General features: G+C 46.6%; 1 protein-coding gene across 1 annotated transcript in view; it reads right to left on the reverse strand.

Annotated features, from left to right (window-relative positions):
- Nucleotides 1-2,510: 2,510 nt before the first annotated feature.
- LOC138568890 (vomeronasal type-2 receptor 26-like) overlaps nt 2,511-16,796 on the reverse strand; it is an 83,880-nt gene continuing 69,594 nt past the window's right edge. The window contains exon 4 of the mRNA XM_069646671.1: nt 2,511-3,427. Within this exon, the coding sequence (XP_069502772.1) occupies nt 2,511-3,427 (917 nt within the window). The remainder of the gene's footprint in view (nt 3,428-16,796) is intronic.

The raw sequence follows: 16,796 nt of genomic DNA on the forward strand, positions 1-16,796 counted from the left end.
TGTTTGATTACCAAATTCCTTGCAGAACTGTTGGTGTCCACCATGCTTATAAACACACGTGCGCACTATACTGCAATAACCGCGGTATACCGTAATATCAAATGAAGGATATCATACCGTCAAAAAATCAATATCGTGACATAGGGTGCAGTCTGCATTGATTGATAAAAATCTGATATTGTATGGGTCCTCATGGAAATGCTCAGGAGGGATCAATGGAAACAGGGTAGGAAGGAAAACAGGCACTGGTGGTAGGGGTTTTGTATAGTGATCACCGGCACCCCAGGGGTGCTGTTGCCTGATTATCAATTGTGATGTTGGGAGGTAAAGCATGACGATGACCCCAATAACATCATTCCATTGCCTTAGAGCATATTGTTGTTTTCGTGGCATCCAACCCAACATCTGGGAGGATGACTTCTCCGTCTGTCACAGACAGGGATGATAAGTCACCCCAGGAGGGAGGAGCATACTTGACTCCAAATACATTCATGCAAGCAATCATACACAACCAGTTTGTCTGATCCAAAGGGTAGATCCCAAGCCAGCTTCAGAGAGCAAACAGGGAGTCAATATCCAGGAAGTCCACCAAAGTCAAAGGATAATCCAAAAGTAAGTGGAGGACTAAACAGGAGTTAATAACCAGAAATTCCATGAGAAGTTCATTTAACAACACCTAGGGGTAAGTCCATTGACTGTCCAGAACGTATGCCAGGGTTGGAATTCAGTAGTAGGTACAGTAGATTTTGAGGACTGCACAACTGCCAAAGAAAGACAGCAAATTATTTTACTCCCGAAGTCAGAGAGAGGTTTTGTCATGGGCGTGTAATTACATGGAAGCATCCCTAATCGATGGTATGGGCTTAGCACGGCAGTGGGCAATATGTGGCTCTGCAGCTGTTTTACAATACAACTCCCAGGGTCGCTCTCCATTGACTATGCTGGTCTGGGCTGATACAGGCTGCAGTTCAAAACATCTGGAGAGCCGAAGGTTGCACATCCCTGGCTTGGCATGATTGTGGGCCTAATATCCTGGTGTAACACACATTCATTATACTGGTGTTCCCCAAGGTACTGGTAGGTGATAAGAGAATATGGTTAGATCAACCTGGCTTATGAAGAAATCCTTAAAATATCAGGATGTTCATTTGAGGATTTTGGTTGTCCTTGGAAGGGGTAGTCACGTGGGTGGGGAGACTGGTTATGTTGTATGATGGAATTGAACATGTTGCCTCCGTATCCCAAAGCTAGACAGATGTTGATTAGTATGCATACGAGTGTTAGTAGATGCAGTGTGATACAGGACTGTGACAAAGGACGTAGAGTTTGGAAGTTTATTTGTGGTTGGCAAGTTTCGGTTTGCAGGAGTGATAAGGATGTTGATGTGATGGGGAGTTGGCATCCGGAGAAACAGAAGTAACCTCCTGGAGAGGAGATGATGGGATGGAGGACGGAGGCTCATTCTGTATCTAACAGGACCAACTAGGAGTTGATACAAGAAACGCATTCTGTGACTTGGACCTCAGCTCAGATGGTGAGATTTATGAAAATGAAAAGAAAGAATGAAGAAAGGGACGGGTGTCTAGCCTAATCAGCAGTCAGCAAGGCCTGGGATGCAACATGTTAGAATCTGAAATGGATCCTTCCTAACATGTACTGTTATAGATGCACATACCAATTAAAGTGGGAGCCTTTCCTACTGGGCACCATCTATGTGGAGAGAGAGGCCACTTAAAGGGGACGGTTGGTGCCTCACATTCCTTTCTAACTATGGAAGGCCTCAATCTCATACATTTCTATAGGTCACATGGCCAATTTGATAGCCACTCCCCTCAAATGGGAAGTTGCACCGCTTCACAGGCTCCAGATCAACCCACTCGGCAATCTATATGTCCCCTTGATTTCCTTTGAAAATGTAAATGAGGTCTCCTTTCAGTGATTTGTTTTGGTCACATGACAAGAAGGACCAATCAACATGGTTACAGAGATACATTTAAGATTCAGGGCCCAATGTTAAGGGACATAGTTCAATGAGAGGGTTCAAAGCTCATTTTCAGGTTCATTACAGTGGAGTTTCAATAATCCTAGTAGGTCACCTTCAGAGCTCATTGGGTATTTCACATTTTAGATAGGTAATTGCATAGCCTATGGTGACACTTTTGTGGGTTTTATGGTTTTACAGGTACGTGCTTAGTTAATATAAATCTCATAGGATGTCAAACCATATAGAAGAACATTGGGAATCACACTGATTATTTTCTTTCATAGTTTGAGAATTCCGACATAAGCTAAAGGCTCTTTTGTAAATGGTTATGTTATGGTTTTCTTTACATGATGAAAAATGACAGCCTAGAAGCTACTACTTAATTGCCTACTACAACACAGAGTGCACTGTTTAAAAAAATATTAGTTAAAGACAATACACTAGAAGAATCACAGCTTGTTAGTATAAACAGATGTTCCGAACATGTTATCTGATCATGTATTAATGAAATCACAACATGGTGAGTTCATATGTCTCTGGTGGTTGAATGCTTGCGCATTAGAAATTCCTTGGTATTCTGCTCTGGCCTCAGGAGGATGACGTAGCATTTGGGGATGAAGATACACACCAGCAACCCAGCACTGGAGGTCAAGATGGCAAAGATCTCCACGGCCACAATGTACTTACCCTTGGTGCTCAAGTAGGCTGGGATGAAGGAGATCCAGACGCTGCAGAACACCAGCATGCTGAAGGTGATGAGTTGGGATTCATTGAAACTGTTGGGTAACTTTCTTGCAATAGAGGCAACAACAAAGCTCAGAAGGGCCAAAAATCCCATATAACCGACCACTTCGTAGAACGCAAAGAGAGAGCCTTCATTGCACCGTAAGAACAACTTCCCAGTCTCTGATTTGGTGTCAATGTCTGGGAACGGGGCAGAGTGAAGGAGCCACACAGCACAGATCAACACCTGCACCAGGGAGCAGAGAAGCACCAGGCAGCTCGATACTCGGGGATCAACCCACATTCTGAGCTTGCTGCCCGGTTTAATAGCATTGAAGGCGATGATAACAGTGATGGTTTTTGCTAGAACTGAAGAAACAGCAATAGTAAAAATGATCCCAAAGGCAGGTTGCCGAAGAACACACGTTATCGTTGTAGGGCGTCCAATAAAGAGAAAAGAGCAGAGGAAGGACAGCATGAGGGAAAGGAGGAGGGTGTAGCTGAGATCCCGGTTATTGGCTTTAACAAGAGGAGTGTTGTTGTATTTAGTAAAGATTCCCAGCAGTGCAGCTGTCAGTAATGACAGAGAACTTGCAATAAAGGATAAGGTCATACCCAAAGGATCCTCGAAGGAAAGGAAATCTGTGGTCCGTGAAATACAGCTATTTCTCTTTTCATTGGACCACTGGTCTTCCGGGCACTTTAGGCAGTTCTCCATATCTGTAAAAAAGGAGAAACATGGAAGAATGGCTGCGGTGAGACTGAGATCTAATGCATTCCTACATCACAAAGACAAGCCCAGCAAACCACTCTTGTGCTCCTGTTGAAGCTGCGGATTGTACTCTAATCTATTCACAGTGCACACACAGTTTATAAACTGAATACTTCTGACTCCAGCCAGCTCAGTACTTTCTGCTTGCTCAATGCCTCCTCTATGTGGGCCATTTTCTCTTCATGTGTCTTTTCCTTCTACCTTTTCTCTGTCTCCTTCCCTTATTCGGGCCCTTGGCTGGATATTGGGCCGCATCTTTATTGGGTCCCAAGGGAAGGCTACATAGTGCTCCATGGAGAACTTTCCCGTCTACTTTGCCTACAGAGCATTTACTTCATTCCTTTGATTCTATCCTCACCTCCACAGCCGATTTAATCCACTCACGATATGGGCCCCACCTCAACTCTCCACCGTCTACTGTACAGCACATCAGTGGAACCTTTCCCCAAATCACCTTCATACCTGTGCACCTTCTAGTTCTTCCAGAAAGTGTTCTGTGTCACCAACTTCGTCTAATTCACCCCCGTCCCCCAATAAATGGCCATCTCTTACTTCAGAATTCCAGCTGGGCGTATCCCATCCTACCCAAGATCCTGTAACATGTTCTATATTCCCTTTATTACCAATCTGAGGTTGTCCCCCAGCTGCACCCATACATCACAAATCCCTTAACGGCTCTCCATTCCTCAACTTTTTCTGGCCCCTCAAAGGTCAGACGATGTTCCTTGTTGAACCCTGATTTAGAACATCTGGTAGAATTCAGAGCAATTGTTTCTCCCCTACCTTCAAGATATACTGCAAAAACACCTTACAGCTGCATTGTTACCCTCCGTGAGCTCTGCCCAGGGAAGCCCCAGGGGGGTTATGCCCACCGCCCAACACTGGCAGACTCTGGGTAGTCCTCTCAATGAGACTCTTACAGGAGTATGCAAGTCACACCTGAACAGCAACACCCAGCGCTTCTTCTGTGCTGATGGTCTACATAGGACACCTACAGGACATACAATCATACATGGTGCTGATGCTGAGCATTGTTCTGTGTTCATCTATCACTGTGGAGGCTTGGATGCATACTGTTTCCCTTAAGGTAATTCACTCATAGAACTGCCTCTCATTTGCATTAAAGGCCTGCGGCCTGTAACCTTCAGCTCAGAGTGCATCAGTGAGGGTTGCCTCGGTAGGTGGGAGTAGCGATGTGTGCACACCTGTGTGATGACAGCATTCACAGTAGTGGTTATGACACAGGAGCATGTTCTAGTATCTAGTCAGATGCCCATTGATAGTGTCAGTGATTGTCAGGGGAAGACCAAAGAAAAGACAAAACATACAAACAATGCTAAGGGAGGTAGGTGTGTAGGTGCTGTGCACCATATTCCATTTGGAAACACTGCTAACTCTTTAAAAACTGCCAAGAAGGATGTGCTGCCTTACAGGAGACTGCTTTGTCCTCTCTGTAGGCGAAAAGCACAGCAAGACTACATTGCCCTGCATGCATGCTTTGGGCATGGGCAATCAATCAGGAAGCAGACCGGGTGTGGCGCGATTCACCGCGCATGCGTGAGCTCCAGGGCACGGGGCTTGTGCTCGAGAACTCAGCGGAGGAGGACATGCACAGAGCAGCTCCCCCTACCAAAAGATAAGTTGGGGAGGCGCTGCAGAGGGAGCAGGGAAGCGCTGCAAAAAGACTCTGGCAGCGCTGCAGAGGGAGCTGGGGAAGCGCAGGGGGCATCTATCACTGAGCGCATACCAATCGCCCCTGCACCTGCAAACCGAGATAAGTAGCCGCATCTGAGGCGACTCATTTTCGCATTTAGTTGCATTCCAGCGTTGAGGAGGATACTAGCCCCGGGATGGAATACGTCTTGGAACATGTGTAAAAAAGCATTCTGTGTGTCACCGGAGGAATAATACCGGGCACAAGCCCACGTATTATTATGGTGCCCGAGTGGGTGCAACCAACCCTCCTGTGCAACATGGAGGAGATCGCAAAAGCCCTACAGGATATGCAGAATGAACTAATTGCATCCAGGCAGGAATATGCTACCCTATCAGTGCAAGTTCGCAGTCTGGCAGCGCAGACAGCACCATTGCCTGGTTCACCCCTAGTCCCAGTACAAGTACAAGGGTCGCCCGAGCCAAAAATTCCCCTAGCGCCTCCAGAGCGTTATTCAGGGGACCCTCAAAATTATCCACCTTCCTCATGCAGTGTCGTCTTCAATTTCTGACAAAACCTGCGGCTTTTCGATCTACCCAATCAAGGACGGCCTTTGTAATGTCGTACCTTACTGGCGATGCCGCCGCATGGGCCAATCCTCTGGTGCAGAAGGACGAGCCACTATTACACGACTGGGATGGGTTTTTGAGTGAGTTTGAGAAAGTGTTCACTAGACGGGCGGCCACCTTGTGTAAGGATAGAGAGCTATTAACACTCAGGCAGGGTAGCAAAGAACTAGTGACATATGTCACACAATTCAACCGCCTGGTAGCCGAGGCTGAGTGGCCAGTAGATAAAAGAATGTCCTTATTCTATCAAGGATTGCGAGACGATTTGAAAGACCTAATCGCCCAAGTCGATCCACAGCCACATGAATGCTTGGACATGATAGATCTTGCCCTACGGCTGGATCATCGTCAAGCAGAGAGACAGGGTGATAGGAGAAGGGGGGAAACACATCCAGTGGTCCGTTTAGATTAGTCTCGGGCCCCGAGGGTCAGTGGAAAAGTCAGGCGGGGAGGAACCTATGCAGATAGGTCCCATCAAAGGACCTTTGTCCAAGGAAGAAAAGGAGCGGAGGAGGAAAGATAGTGTTTGTTTATATTGTGGGTTATCAGGACATTTTGTTTGCGAATGCCCCACCAAACCTAAAAATCAGGGAAACGCGTCAGCTCGGCGGTAGTGGGGGTCACCCGATCAAGCTTTTCGGATGGTAGGGCCCCAATTGCTGGCTATTTCAATTATGCAACTCATGTCATGTTATTGGGTTACTTGAGTTATTTAGGGCAGAAGAAGTCCGTGACTATGCTGGCGGACTCAGGAGCAACGGGAAATTTTGTAGATGTCAAGTATGTGGCTACATTAGGCATCCACGTTCAGCCAAAAACAAAACCAGAATCTGTCCGGGCAGTGGACGGAACGCCTCTCTGTTCTGGACCTATAATTCACAGTACCCAAATAATGACCTTACAGTGTGGGGATTCTCATTGGAAAGAAATTGCCTTCGATGTAATTGCCGCCCCACAATTTGGATTCATCCTGGGGTTACCCTGGTTGCGGAAACACGACCCAGGCATTCAATGGACCTCTGGACAGGTAGAGTTTAATTCCCCCTACTGTCAAGTGCATTGTAACCAAAAGCCCACAATGACCCCTCGTATTATTGGGGCCATAGAAGGTCAACCAGCCAAAGCATGCTCTAAAAACATACCCAAATAGTATGCAGTCTTCACAGATGTTTTCAACAAGAAGGCAGCAAGCAGAGACTCTACCCCCGCAAAGATCATTCGACTGCCGAATAGCTCTCGAGCAGGGAGCTATTCTTCCATGCAGTCGCATCTATGCGCTGCCCGAGGCAGGAAAAAGAGCACCTTCGTGAGTACACTGCTACCAACTTGCTGAATGGCTTTATATGACATTCTAACTCACCAGTCCCCTCCCCCTTGTTTTTTGTTCCAAAGAAGTCCGGGGAGCTCCGGACTTGTATAGATTACCGCAGGTTGAATCGGATCACCATCAAGTACCAGTATCGGCTTCCCCTCATACCAGTTCTTTTGGACCAGGTTCGAGACGCGGTTATCTACACCAAGTTGGACTTTCGAGGCGCATACCATCTGATGCGGGTGCGTGAAGGGGACGAGTGGAAAACGGCCTTCTGTACAACATTCAGATTGTATGAGTACCAGGTTATGCCATTCGGCCTCTGCAACGCGCCCCCTGCCTTCCAACATTTCTTGGTCGAAGTTCTTCGAGAGTACTTAGACATATGTGCTGTCGTCTACATTGATGACATCTTAATTTACTCTTGAAGTCCCCAAAAATATGTCCAACATCTCCGCGCAGTACTGAAGAAGCTGCAGGAACATCATCTCTACGCTTAACTAGAGAAGTGCGAGTTCCTTCGTATCACCATAGAGTTCCTTGGGTACTATTTAACACCAACAGGGGTACAAATGGTCCGCAAGAAGGTACAGGCTAAATTAGATTGGCCATCCCCTACTATCGTAAAGGAAATCCAGCCCTTTTTGGACTTCGCACATTTCTATCGTCGTTTCGTAAAAAATTTCTCTGAGCTGGTCACCCCCATCACTAAACTTCTACGTAAGTGATGTGCCTTTGTGTGGGAACATGCCTCAGAGCAAGGTTTTCAACAGCTCAAAAAGGCCTTTAACGACGCACCTATTCTGAGACATCCTGATTTAGAGCAACCTTTTGTGGTGGAGACAGACGGCTCTAGCTATGCCTTAGGGGCCATCTTGTCCCAAAGAAATCCTGAGTCTGGTCTACTCCATCCGGTGGCCTACTATTCACGGAAGCTACTCCCAGCAGAAGCAAACTATACAATTGCAGACCGAGAACTGCTGGGTATTAAAGATGCATTTAGTGAGTGGCGCCATTACCTGATGGGCGCTCGCCACACATTAACAGTGATAACGGATCACTGTAACCTGCAATTAATTAGAACAGCCAAAAATGTGATCCCGCGTCAATTACGTTGGGCTTTATTTTTTGCAGAGTTCAATTTCATTATCACATATAGACCGGGAACCAATAAAAGGAAAGCCGAAATATTATCGCGGTACCCTGAACTGTTGTCAAGAACCCTGAAAGTACATCCCAAACCATAATCCCTCTGGCACGTACTATAGGTGCCACATTTGATTTATTTGAAGCCGTACAAAAGGAATTAACTATGCCAGATTTACACAAATGGTGTACGCAGAACCCACAGCATAATGTTATTCCTGGGCTTCCTTATCATGGTCAATTACTATTCTTACTTACAAAAGAACTTCAGAAAAAGGCCACGTCTTGGTGTCACGATTCACCTTTAGCAGCATATCCGGGCAGAATAAAAACACAAGAATTAGTGTCACGACATTTCTTGGCGACGTGATGTTCAACGGTATGTTGGAGAATGTGAAGTATGTGCCTGTAATAAGGCCGACCATCGTAACCCTGCTGGTTTACTACATCCTTTACCTACTCCTTCCGTACCGTGGCATACCGTTACTATGGATCTCATATTAGATCTACCTGCAATGCAGGGCTTTACGTCCATATTAGTGGTCATGGACACCTTTTCGAAAATGGCACACTTTATTCCCTGTATAGGAGTACCAACAGCTGGCAAGGTCGCAGAATTGTCTCTCCAGTATGTAGTGCGCCTTCGTGGGCTTCCACATCGAATTGTTACCAATAGAGGGCCGCAATTCACCTCCCGGTTTTGACGAGAATTCTGTAAGGTCATTGGGATGGACGTGGGCTTAACATCACAATATCACCCGGAAACTGATGGCCAAACGGAACGGGTGAACCAGGGGCTTGAACAGTACCTGCGTTGTTTTATCACCAGCAGGGAAGCATCCTGTGTGCAACACGTGTGGTTAGCCTAACTGGCATATAATAATGCAAGCCATGCATTCACCAAGCAATCACCCTTTTATTGCCTCTACGGCCATCATCCCAGGGCACTCCCTGTTACAATTGCACCTACCACACCCACCCTTCCAACATTAACAGGGCAGTGGAAGTACATTGAGCAAGTATGGAAGGAGGTGCAGGAAAATCTTGTTGGATCCAAAACCACATATACGAACTATGGCGACAAACACCGTTGAGTTAGCCTCCATATCATGTGGGGGATCTGGTATGGTTATTCATCCGGAATATACCATTACATGGGCCCCGAAAATTACATCCACATTATTTGGGCCCATTTGCCATTGAACAAATTATTAACCCAGTGGCCATGCGTTTGAAACTACCACCCCAAATGAAGATCCATCCAACATTTCATACCTCGTTGTTAAAGCCAGCCCCAAAGACTACTATGACCCAAAACCACCTCCCATTATAGTACAAGGGGAACCCGAGTATGAGGTTCAAGGTATCTTCAATTCCAAACAAGATAAGAATGGACAGGTATTTTACTTGGTAGATTGGGTTGGGTATGGACCTGAGGATCGCTCCTGGGAGCCTTGCACTCATGTTCACGCCCCAAGATTGTTGCGCACCTTTCATCAGAACCACCCATGCAAACCCCGGCCACCGCCGGCCTTTTGTGGGGGCGGGAGGTGGAGTGATGTCAGGGACAGACAAAAAAAAAGACAAACATGCAGACAAAACATACAAACAATGCTAAGGGAGGTAGGTGTGTAGGTGGCGTGCCCATATTCCATTTGGAAACACTGCTAACTCTTTAAAAAACTGCCAAGCAGGGAGTGCTGCCTTACAGGAGACTGCTTTGTCCTCTCTGTAGGCAAAAAGCACAGCAAGACTACATTGACCAGCATGCTTTGGGTATGGGCAACCAATCAGGAAGCAGACCGGGTGTGGCGCGAGTCACCGCGCATGCGCGAGCCACAGGGCACGGGGCTTATGCCCAAGAACTCAACAGAGGAGGACGTGCACAGAGCAGCTCTGGCAAGAAATACACGAGTGGGGCCACGCCCCACCACATCAAGGATCCGGCCACTCGCCTACCAAAAGATAAGTTGGGGAGGCGCTGCAGAGGGAGTGGGGAAGAGCTGCATAAAGACTCGGGGAGCGCTGCAGAGAAAGCTCGGGAAGCGCAGGGGGCATCTCTCATTGAGCCCATACCAATCGCCCCTGTGCCTGCAAACCGAGATAAGTAGCCGTATCTGAGGCGACTCATTTTCGCATTTAGTTGTATTCCCGCGTTGAGGAGGATACTAGCCCCGGGTTGGAATACGTCTTGGAACACGTGTAAAAAAGCATTCCGTGTGAGGAACGTATCTCCGACATTACGGAACAGAGGGCAAACTCAGAAGCTGCAAACCACGCGTGGCGACGCTCGTACTAGCATTATTGGGCAGCTTTACTTTGGGGAAATTCAGTGAGGACAGTCTGTGGGAAACCACGTGCGGTGCAGCACATCACTGGAAGTGTGTGTGAATGAACGAATGCGGGATGGAGAGAGAATGACTGTATAAACCCAATACAGGCAATAACTCTGTATTCTTTCTTTGTAGCTTGGACCCTGCCTGAAAAATCTCCAAGACGCAGCACAAGACGGACAGCTCCCGACTGATGACACCAACAACCATGTTACCGGACTTGGAGAACTAAAAAGAGCTAAGTGTGCATGCATCACTGCTCAGTGTCAGTGAATCATTAACTGACATACTGTATATTATGCTTAGTTATATGTGATTTAACATAGTGGTTAAGGCTGCTTTGGGGGTAAAGTTGTGAACAGTGTACCAACCTTGAAGCATCATGGAAGCTGCCTTGTTTAGCAGGAGATAAAGGTGTGCAGCAATCAAGCCATTCCCAATTTCCCCAGCCCTGTCCATAACCTGTACCTAAACCTTTTTCCGGTTACCCTAACTTCCCTTACCCATCCAACCAACAAGACCCTAACCTCTTTACCTGCTCTGGTCGCGAATGTCTGTGTAAGCACTGACTTGCAGGCATCAAGACCATTGCGGGGGTGGTTGGTTAATTCCACTCTTGCACCAGGGACCTTCGTGACCTTGACAGCGATAGTGTAAGGTCCACTCTCAAAGGGGTCTTTCATGATGATGCACTTCCAGCCCACACTGTGCATAGTGCGCGCACCATTACTGAATGTACAGGGGGTGGCTCTGTCATCTTTGTCCACCACAATCTGCAGACAATGCTGTATTATAGATATCACAGTGCACCATGGCAATGTAGCAATCATACACAGTCGTCTGCCATGATGTTCAAAGGGCCACCAGTGGGTTGAGGGGAAACACAGGGCAGACTGTCTCATCTCAGTCACTAGTCCCAACTAAAAAGGCAAACATTGTTGTCTGTTGGACAGAACCATGATGTAGTGCTCAAACTGAACTGCCTGCATATGTTGCAGGGAGCATTTAGCTGGATTCGATAGTGGGTGCTTCCTTTAGTTGCATCCCTAGTCACGGTAGGGGATGACCTTGGGATCCTCCATAATGTCTTCAAAAGTCCCCATCCCACGGGGTACAACTTGTTCCAGCATACGTAAAACCCTATGGGACAGATTACGAGTATAGCAGCGTGAGAAACAACGGTGGTAATGCAGTGCTAACCGCTGTATTACTGTTGCATTAATGTACCCTGGTACAACAACTTTGGTGATAAACCATCCACCTTACCACCAAAACACAGAAAAATCGGCATGATTACCACCAGCCCACTGAAATCCCCATGGAGTCCAATGGACTCCAAAAATGGGGACTCACACCGCCTACCACCACTTGTAAACCTGGAGTAAATCCGCAGGCCAAGTGGTGGTAATGATAAATCCGTTTGTCTGTATTGTCTGTATTTTGACGGATTTACAACCAAAATACTGGCAAGCTTGTAACGAGGCCCAGTGTTTCTTACAAGTTATAGCAAATAATACATTTTCTGAAGTGATGTGCGATTCGTGGCACCAATAAGAATGTATTTATTTTATTTATGTTTTCATTTGTAAAGCTCTTCAGCCCAGGGGCATCAGTGTGTTGTTGCAGAACCAGTTAGAAACAAGCATCAGAGCAAACAAACTTACAGCAGAGTATTAAAAGGTCCAAGGTTTACCGTCCTCCCTTCTGGAGACGGTACTTAGCCGGCTTAAGTTCCAATCTCTGCTCGACAGGCTGTGCCTTAGGAGAATAGCCATGTTTATTAGGGCTTTGCGAAATGGCCAATAAGTGGCTTCTGCTCCTAGTGCAGGTGGGAGGGCATTCCAGTTGATCGTTGCCATAGTCGGGAACCTGGACCCTCCTCCTCTGGCTGTTTTTACTCTTGGCAGGATAAGACGGTTAGCAATGCCGGTTATGACTGGTGTGGTCAAACCTTTCCGACAGGTATTGGGCCGCGGTGTTAGATAGAACTTTGTTTATGATTGATATGATTTTAAAGATGATCCTTTCTCAAATTGGGAGCCAGTGCACTTTTGTCCTCACAGCAGAGATGTGGTCCCTTTTTGAGATACTGAGCACAGCACGTAGGGTCTTGTTCTGGATTGTCTGCAGTTTATTTAAGTTCCGTTTGGAGGTTCCTGCAAATAGGGCGTTCCAATAGTCCAGAATGTTTACATCATTATAATAAAAGCGGGTAACTCGATGTGTACAAGCCAAAGTCCGAGTCAGTCTGAACCGGGGAAGAGAGGCAGACTGAGAACGGAGCAACCGGGTGGGAGTATAATGCAGAAATTTTGCCTGAAGGTATTCTGCGCCCATGCCATAAAAGGCACGGTGCACCATACACATGAATTTAAACAAAATCCGATTTTCCACTGGAAGCCAGTTCAGCTGTCTCAACAGTGGGGTCATATGGGCTCCGAAAGGAGGATGAAGAATGGCCCTAGCGGCAGCATTCTCCAATAGCTGGAGCCGGTTTATCAGATAGCGTGGCCAGCAGTCTATGGTCCAAAACAGAAGAGGGGAGGTAGTACCAACCACCAGCACCTCAGTCTTACTGCAATTTAGTTTCAGCCAGTTAGATGTCATCCATGCACCCACATCCTCGAGACACTTCCTATGCCGACTGCCCATATCAGACTGATTCAAGTCTAAACAGACCAAAATGTGTGTTCCGTCAGCGTAGGAATAGTATCGAAACCATGGGATAGGATAAGAGACAGCAGAGGCCTGATGTAGAGGTTGAACAAAATAGGTGACACCATAGAAGAGTGAAGCCGGACTAGAACGAAAAAGGACGAAGAGAGACCGACTGAGAGCGGTAGGCCAAGAAGGCGATGAACCAGTCAAGTACTTTGCCGGACAAGGCAGCGGCAGACAGTCTGGAGATCAGGGTAGGATGATCGACTGTGTGGATTGCAGCCGACAGATCTAATAGTACAACTGCTCCGACACCCCTGTGATCCACCAGGTGGGTCAGCTCATCAAATGCCGTATTTAGGACTGATCAATTCCACTTCCTGTCCGGAAACCCGATTGGATTGAGTCAAAATAAGAAGAAAATTCTAGAAAAGTGGAAAGCAGAGGGGAGACCAGGGCTTCCAACAGTTTCATGAGAAAGGGCAATAATGAAATGGGACGGTAATTAGTCAACACCCCAGGGTTAAGGGAGGGCTTTTTCAATAAAGGGATCACTAAAGCGTGCTTGAGTGCAGGGTTACTCCATCAGCGAAAGACGCATTAACTGCAGCAGTGACATGAGCAATTAGAGCACCCAAATCTTCCTTCAGGAGAGCCAAAGGGATGGGATCAGCAGGGGAAGCTGAAGCTGATTTCAGACGTTGGATAGCAGCAAGATTGTCATCATCCAAAAAGATGGGCAATATGGACCAAGTCGCATTTATCAAGGACGCCTCAATGGGGGCTACAGCAGCAGACTGCTGTGATATTATATTTTTAATAGTCACAAATGGACGAGATTTTTGCCACAAAAAAAGAAGTGTGAATCACAAAAAGATTGTGACGGAGGTACTTGTGCGCGCCCTTTGGCAGGAGTGGATAGAGATTGAACAAGCTCGAAAAGAGCCTTAGGCTCCTTCCACCTTGAGACCAAAAAAAGCATCATACATGCAAACAAACATCCTGAACACCATGCCATGGAGCTAGAAAGATAGACACATTACAACTAAGCATTAATTGTGGCACAATGAAATCAAGGGATACTTGATGTGCTATGGTCAAACTACTGTAAGGAAGGCATGGTATCAAACAGTAAGAGAGACACAAGTGATCTCAATTCAAGGGTGTTTATTGAACTTCAATGGGTTGGTTGAATGCCTATATAAACCTAAATCTAAGGATGGGAGCAAACTACGACCATCCAATAATAATAACGCAGTCCTAGTCGAGTCTCTGTCAAAATTAAAGGGCCTATACTAATAAACATATTGCCAATCCTTAGTTCTAAATACAAAATGGTGTGGGAAAAAATGTATGCAAGAAAGAAATGTGTTCAAGAACTAATATGTCAGGACGGTTGAGTAGATGGCTTTCCTTCCCCACGCATCCAGCACGGGACAAGGCAGCATGTTCGAGCTTCATACACACTCTGGCTTCTCTATGTAGAGAGGGTCCCAAAGATGCCCCTCCTCATCCCCAGATTCATGTGAAGACGAAGAACCAGGAATGCTTGCAGTCACCCATCTTATTTCGATGAATCCCGAGTACACCAATGATTGACAAGTACACAGGAAGGTATCCTCTCAGTCAGCCATACAGAACGAACCTCGTACACATCTTCACAAGTATCGGAGAAGAAACTGAGATAGTGGATTGAAACACCTATATGGACAGTCTCGACTAAGCACCAAGAAGCCACAATGCTGATGTCATTAGTCACACCACGACGTAGTAGCGTTAGAGATGAAGCGCATTCGCAGTTCAGCACCGCATCACACAAACATACATTTGCATACACCAAGAACATGCATACAAGGTTCTATACCTAGAGGACAGGTAGATATACATACTGTGGATGCTTTTATTATTTTTCGGCACTAGCCAAATGCAGTAACGCAGAACCATAAGGCACAAGAGATCCAGAGCAAGCTTGCATATTCTTAATGCGAACAACCCTTTGGGACTACAGGTATATATATGGAACCTGATAGGACCATGTGTGACTAACAATAACAAGGGGACCAGCTGCAGAGAAACAGAATACATCCTCATAAATGCAAGAGCTCAATTGTGTGCACCCTGAGCACATTTTACAGCCCAACAAGACAATGGACAGTCACCCGTGGTGGGACAGGGGAGCCGATCCCAGCAAGCCAGACGCAGACGGCAACAAGTGTTGCAATGTTAGGAGCGCATTCTCATAGGCAAAGGTGGTACACACAAGTTGCAATGCCGACACATAATCGTTCATATCACCTTGAAGAGGTGCACAGAGGACGGAGAGCCTAATCGAGCCCCAGGCCTGGGGAGATCAGCTCTAACGAATCACAGCTTAGAAAGCCAGGGGTGGATGGCAAAGGGAATGAACCAATGGTAAGCCCATTACTCTGCAACAATGTAATAAATAGTTTCTTGGGGACGGGACAGGCCAGTCACCTGACATGCAAGGGCCAGTAGAATAACCATATAGAGTTCTCCTATAGGTAATAGTACTCTCGATACCCAATCCTCAGTGATGAAGGGCACAGGTGATGACGACATACTGTATAAAACTGTATAGTATTCCATGGAGAGCTGAGATGTATGGGAGAATTCTCATTGTCTTGTATTGACCCCTGTTTGTTTTATTTGCAATAAACCACAGTTTTGACTTGCCGTTGACTGAGTCCTTCGTTGATTCTGGAGAAGGCTGTTGGGCCCTTGATAGTTAAGCAGACCCCCAGACCTCTGGTATACTACAGGAGAGAACTCCCCCAACAAGTTGGTAGCACAGTTGATGGTTGGCTATGCCAGCCCAGCATGAAGCCGAATCCTCCACCGCAGAACCTGAGAGGTTGCAGGACACCTTGCGTCTTTCGAGAAGATGGGGAACGCATGCCCCACAGAAAGGCTGTCAGGAGCCAGTCTGAGAAATATACTGCCCGAGATCCGGGAGGCGTCCCGCAGACCAGGAGGGGGAAGTGGCAGCTTTGGGGGACGCAGCAGCCGAGCAGCGTCAGCAGACCACAGAGTGTAAGTATTGACCCAGTCACACAGCAACTGTGGGTGTGGGGGACGGTATCGGGTATTGTGGAGTATTGTTGAGCATTGTCAAGTATAGTCACAGTATTGTTTAGCATTGTCAAACTTAGTAGGGACAGGAGTGGAGGTAGATATCACCATTTGTGGTTAGGGCACATTTCCGGATTTTAGAGGTAAACGGTTCTGGTGAACAACCTAGACTATTGACTCTAAAACACGGATGTAAAGACTAGAGGGGTGTGTCTGTACTTCTGCTCTCTATATAGCAGAGGAGAGGCACAGATGAAACCAACCAAGATTCTCTATTATTGGTAACGTAGTCGAGCAATCAAGGCCTAGCTTCTCAGGAAGTGATGCAGGCTGGTTCTCAAGTACAGTGTAGTCCCCAAGCCCCCACAAAGGAATGTCCACACAGTGTATTAGTTAAAACACAGTCTTTATATAATTAATATTCAAGGTTATGTACACTATCACAATAACTCACTTTGTGCTCAGCAGATCTATAACGGCATATACATACAGTTC

Source organism: Ambystoma mexicanum, chromosome 2q, assembly GCF_040938575.1.
Source record: "Ambystoma mexicanum isolate Mex_15411 chromosome 2q, UKY_AmexF1_1, whole genome shotgun sequence".
Classification (NCBI taxonomy): Eukaryota; Metazoa; Chordata; class Amphibia; order Caudata; family Ambystomatidae; genus Ambystoma; species Ambystoma mexicanum.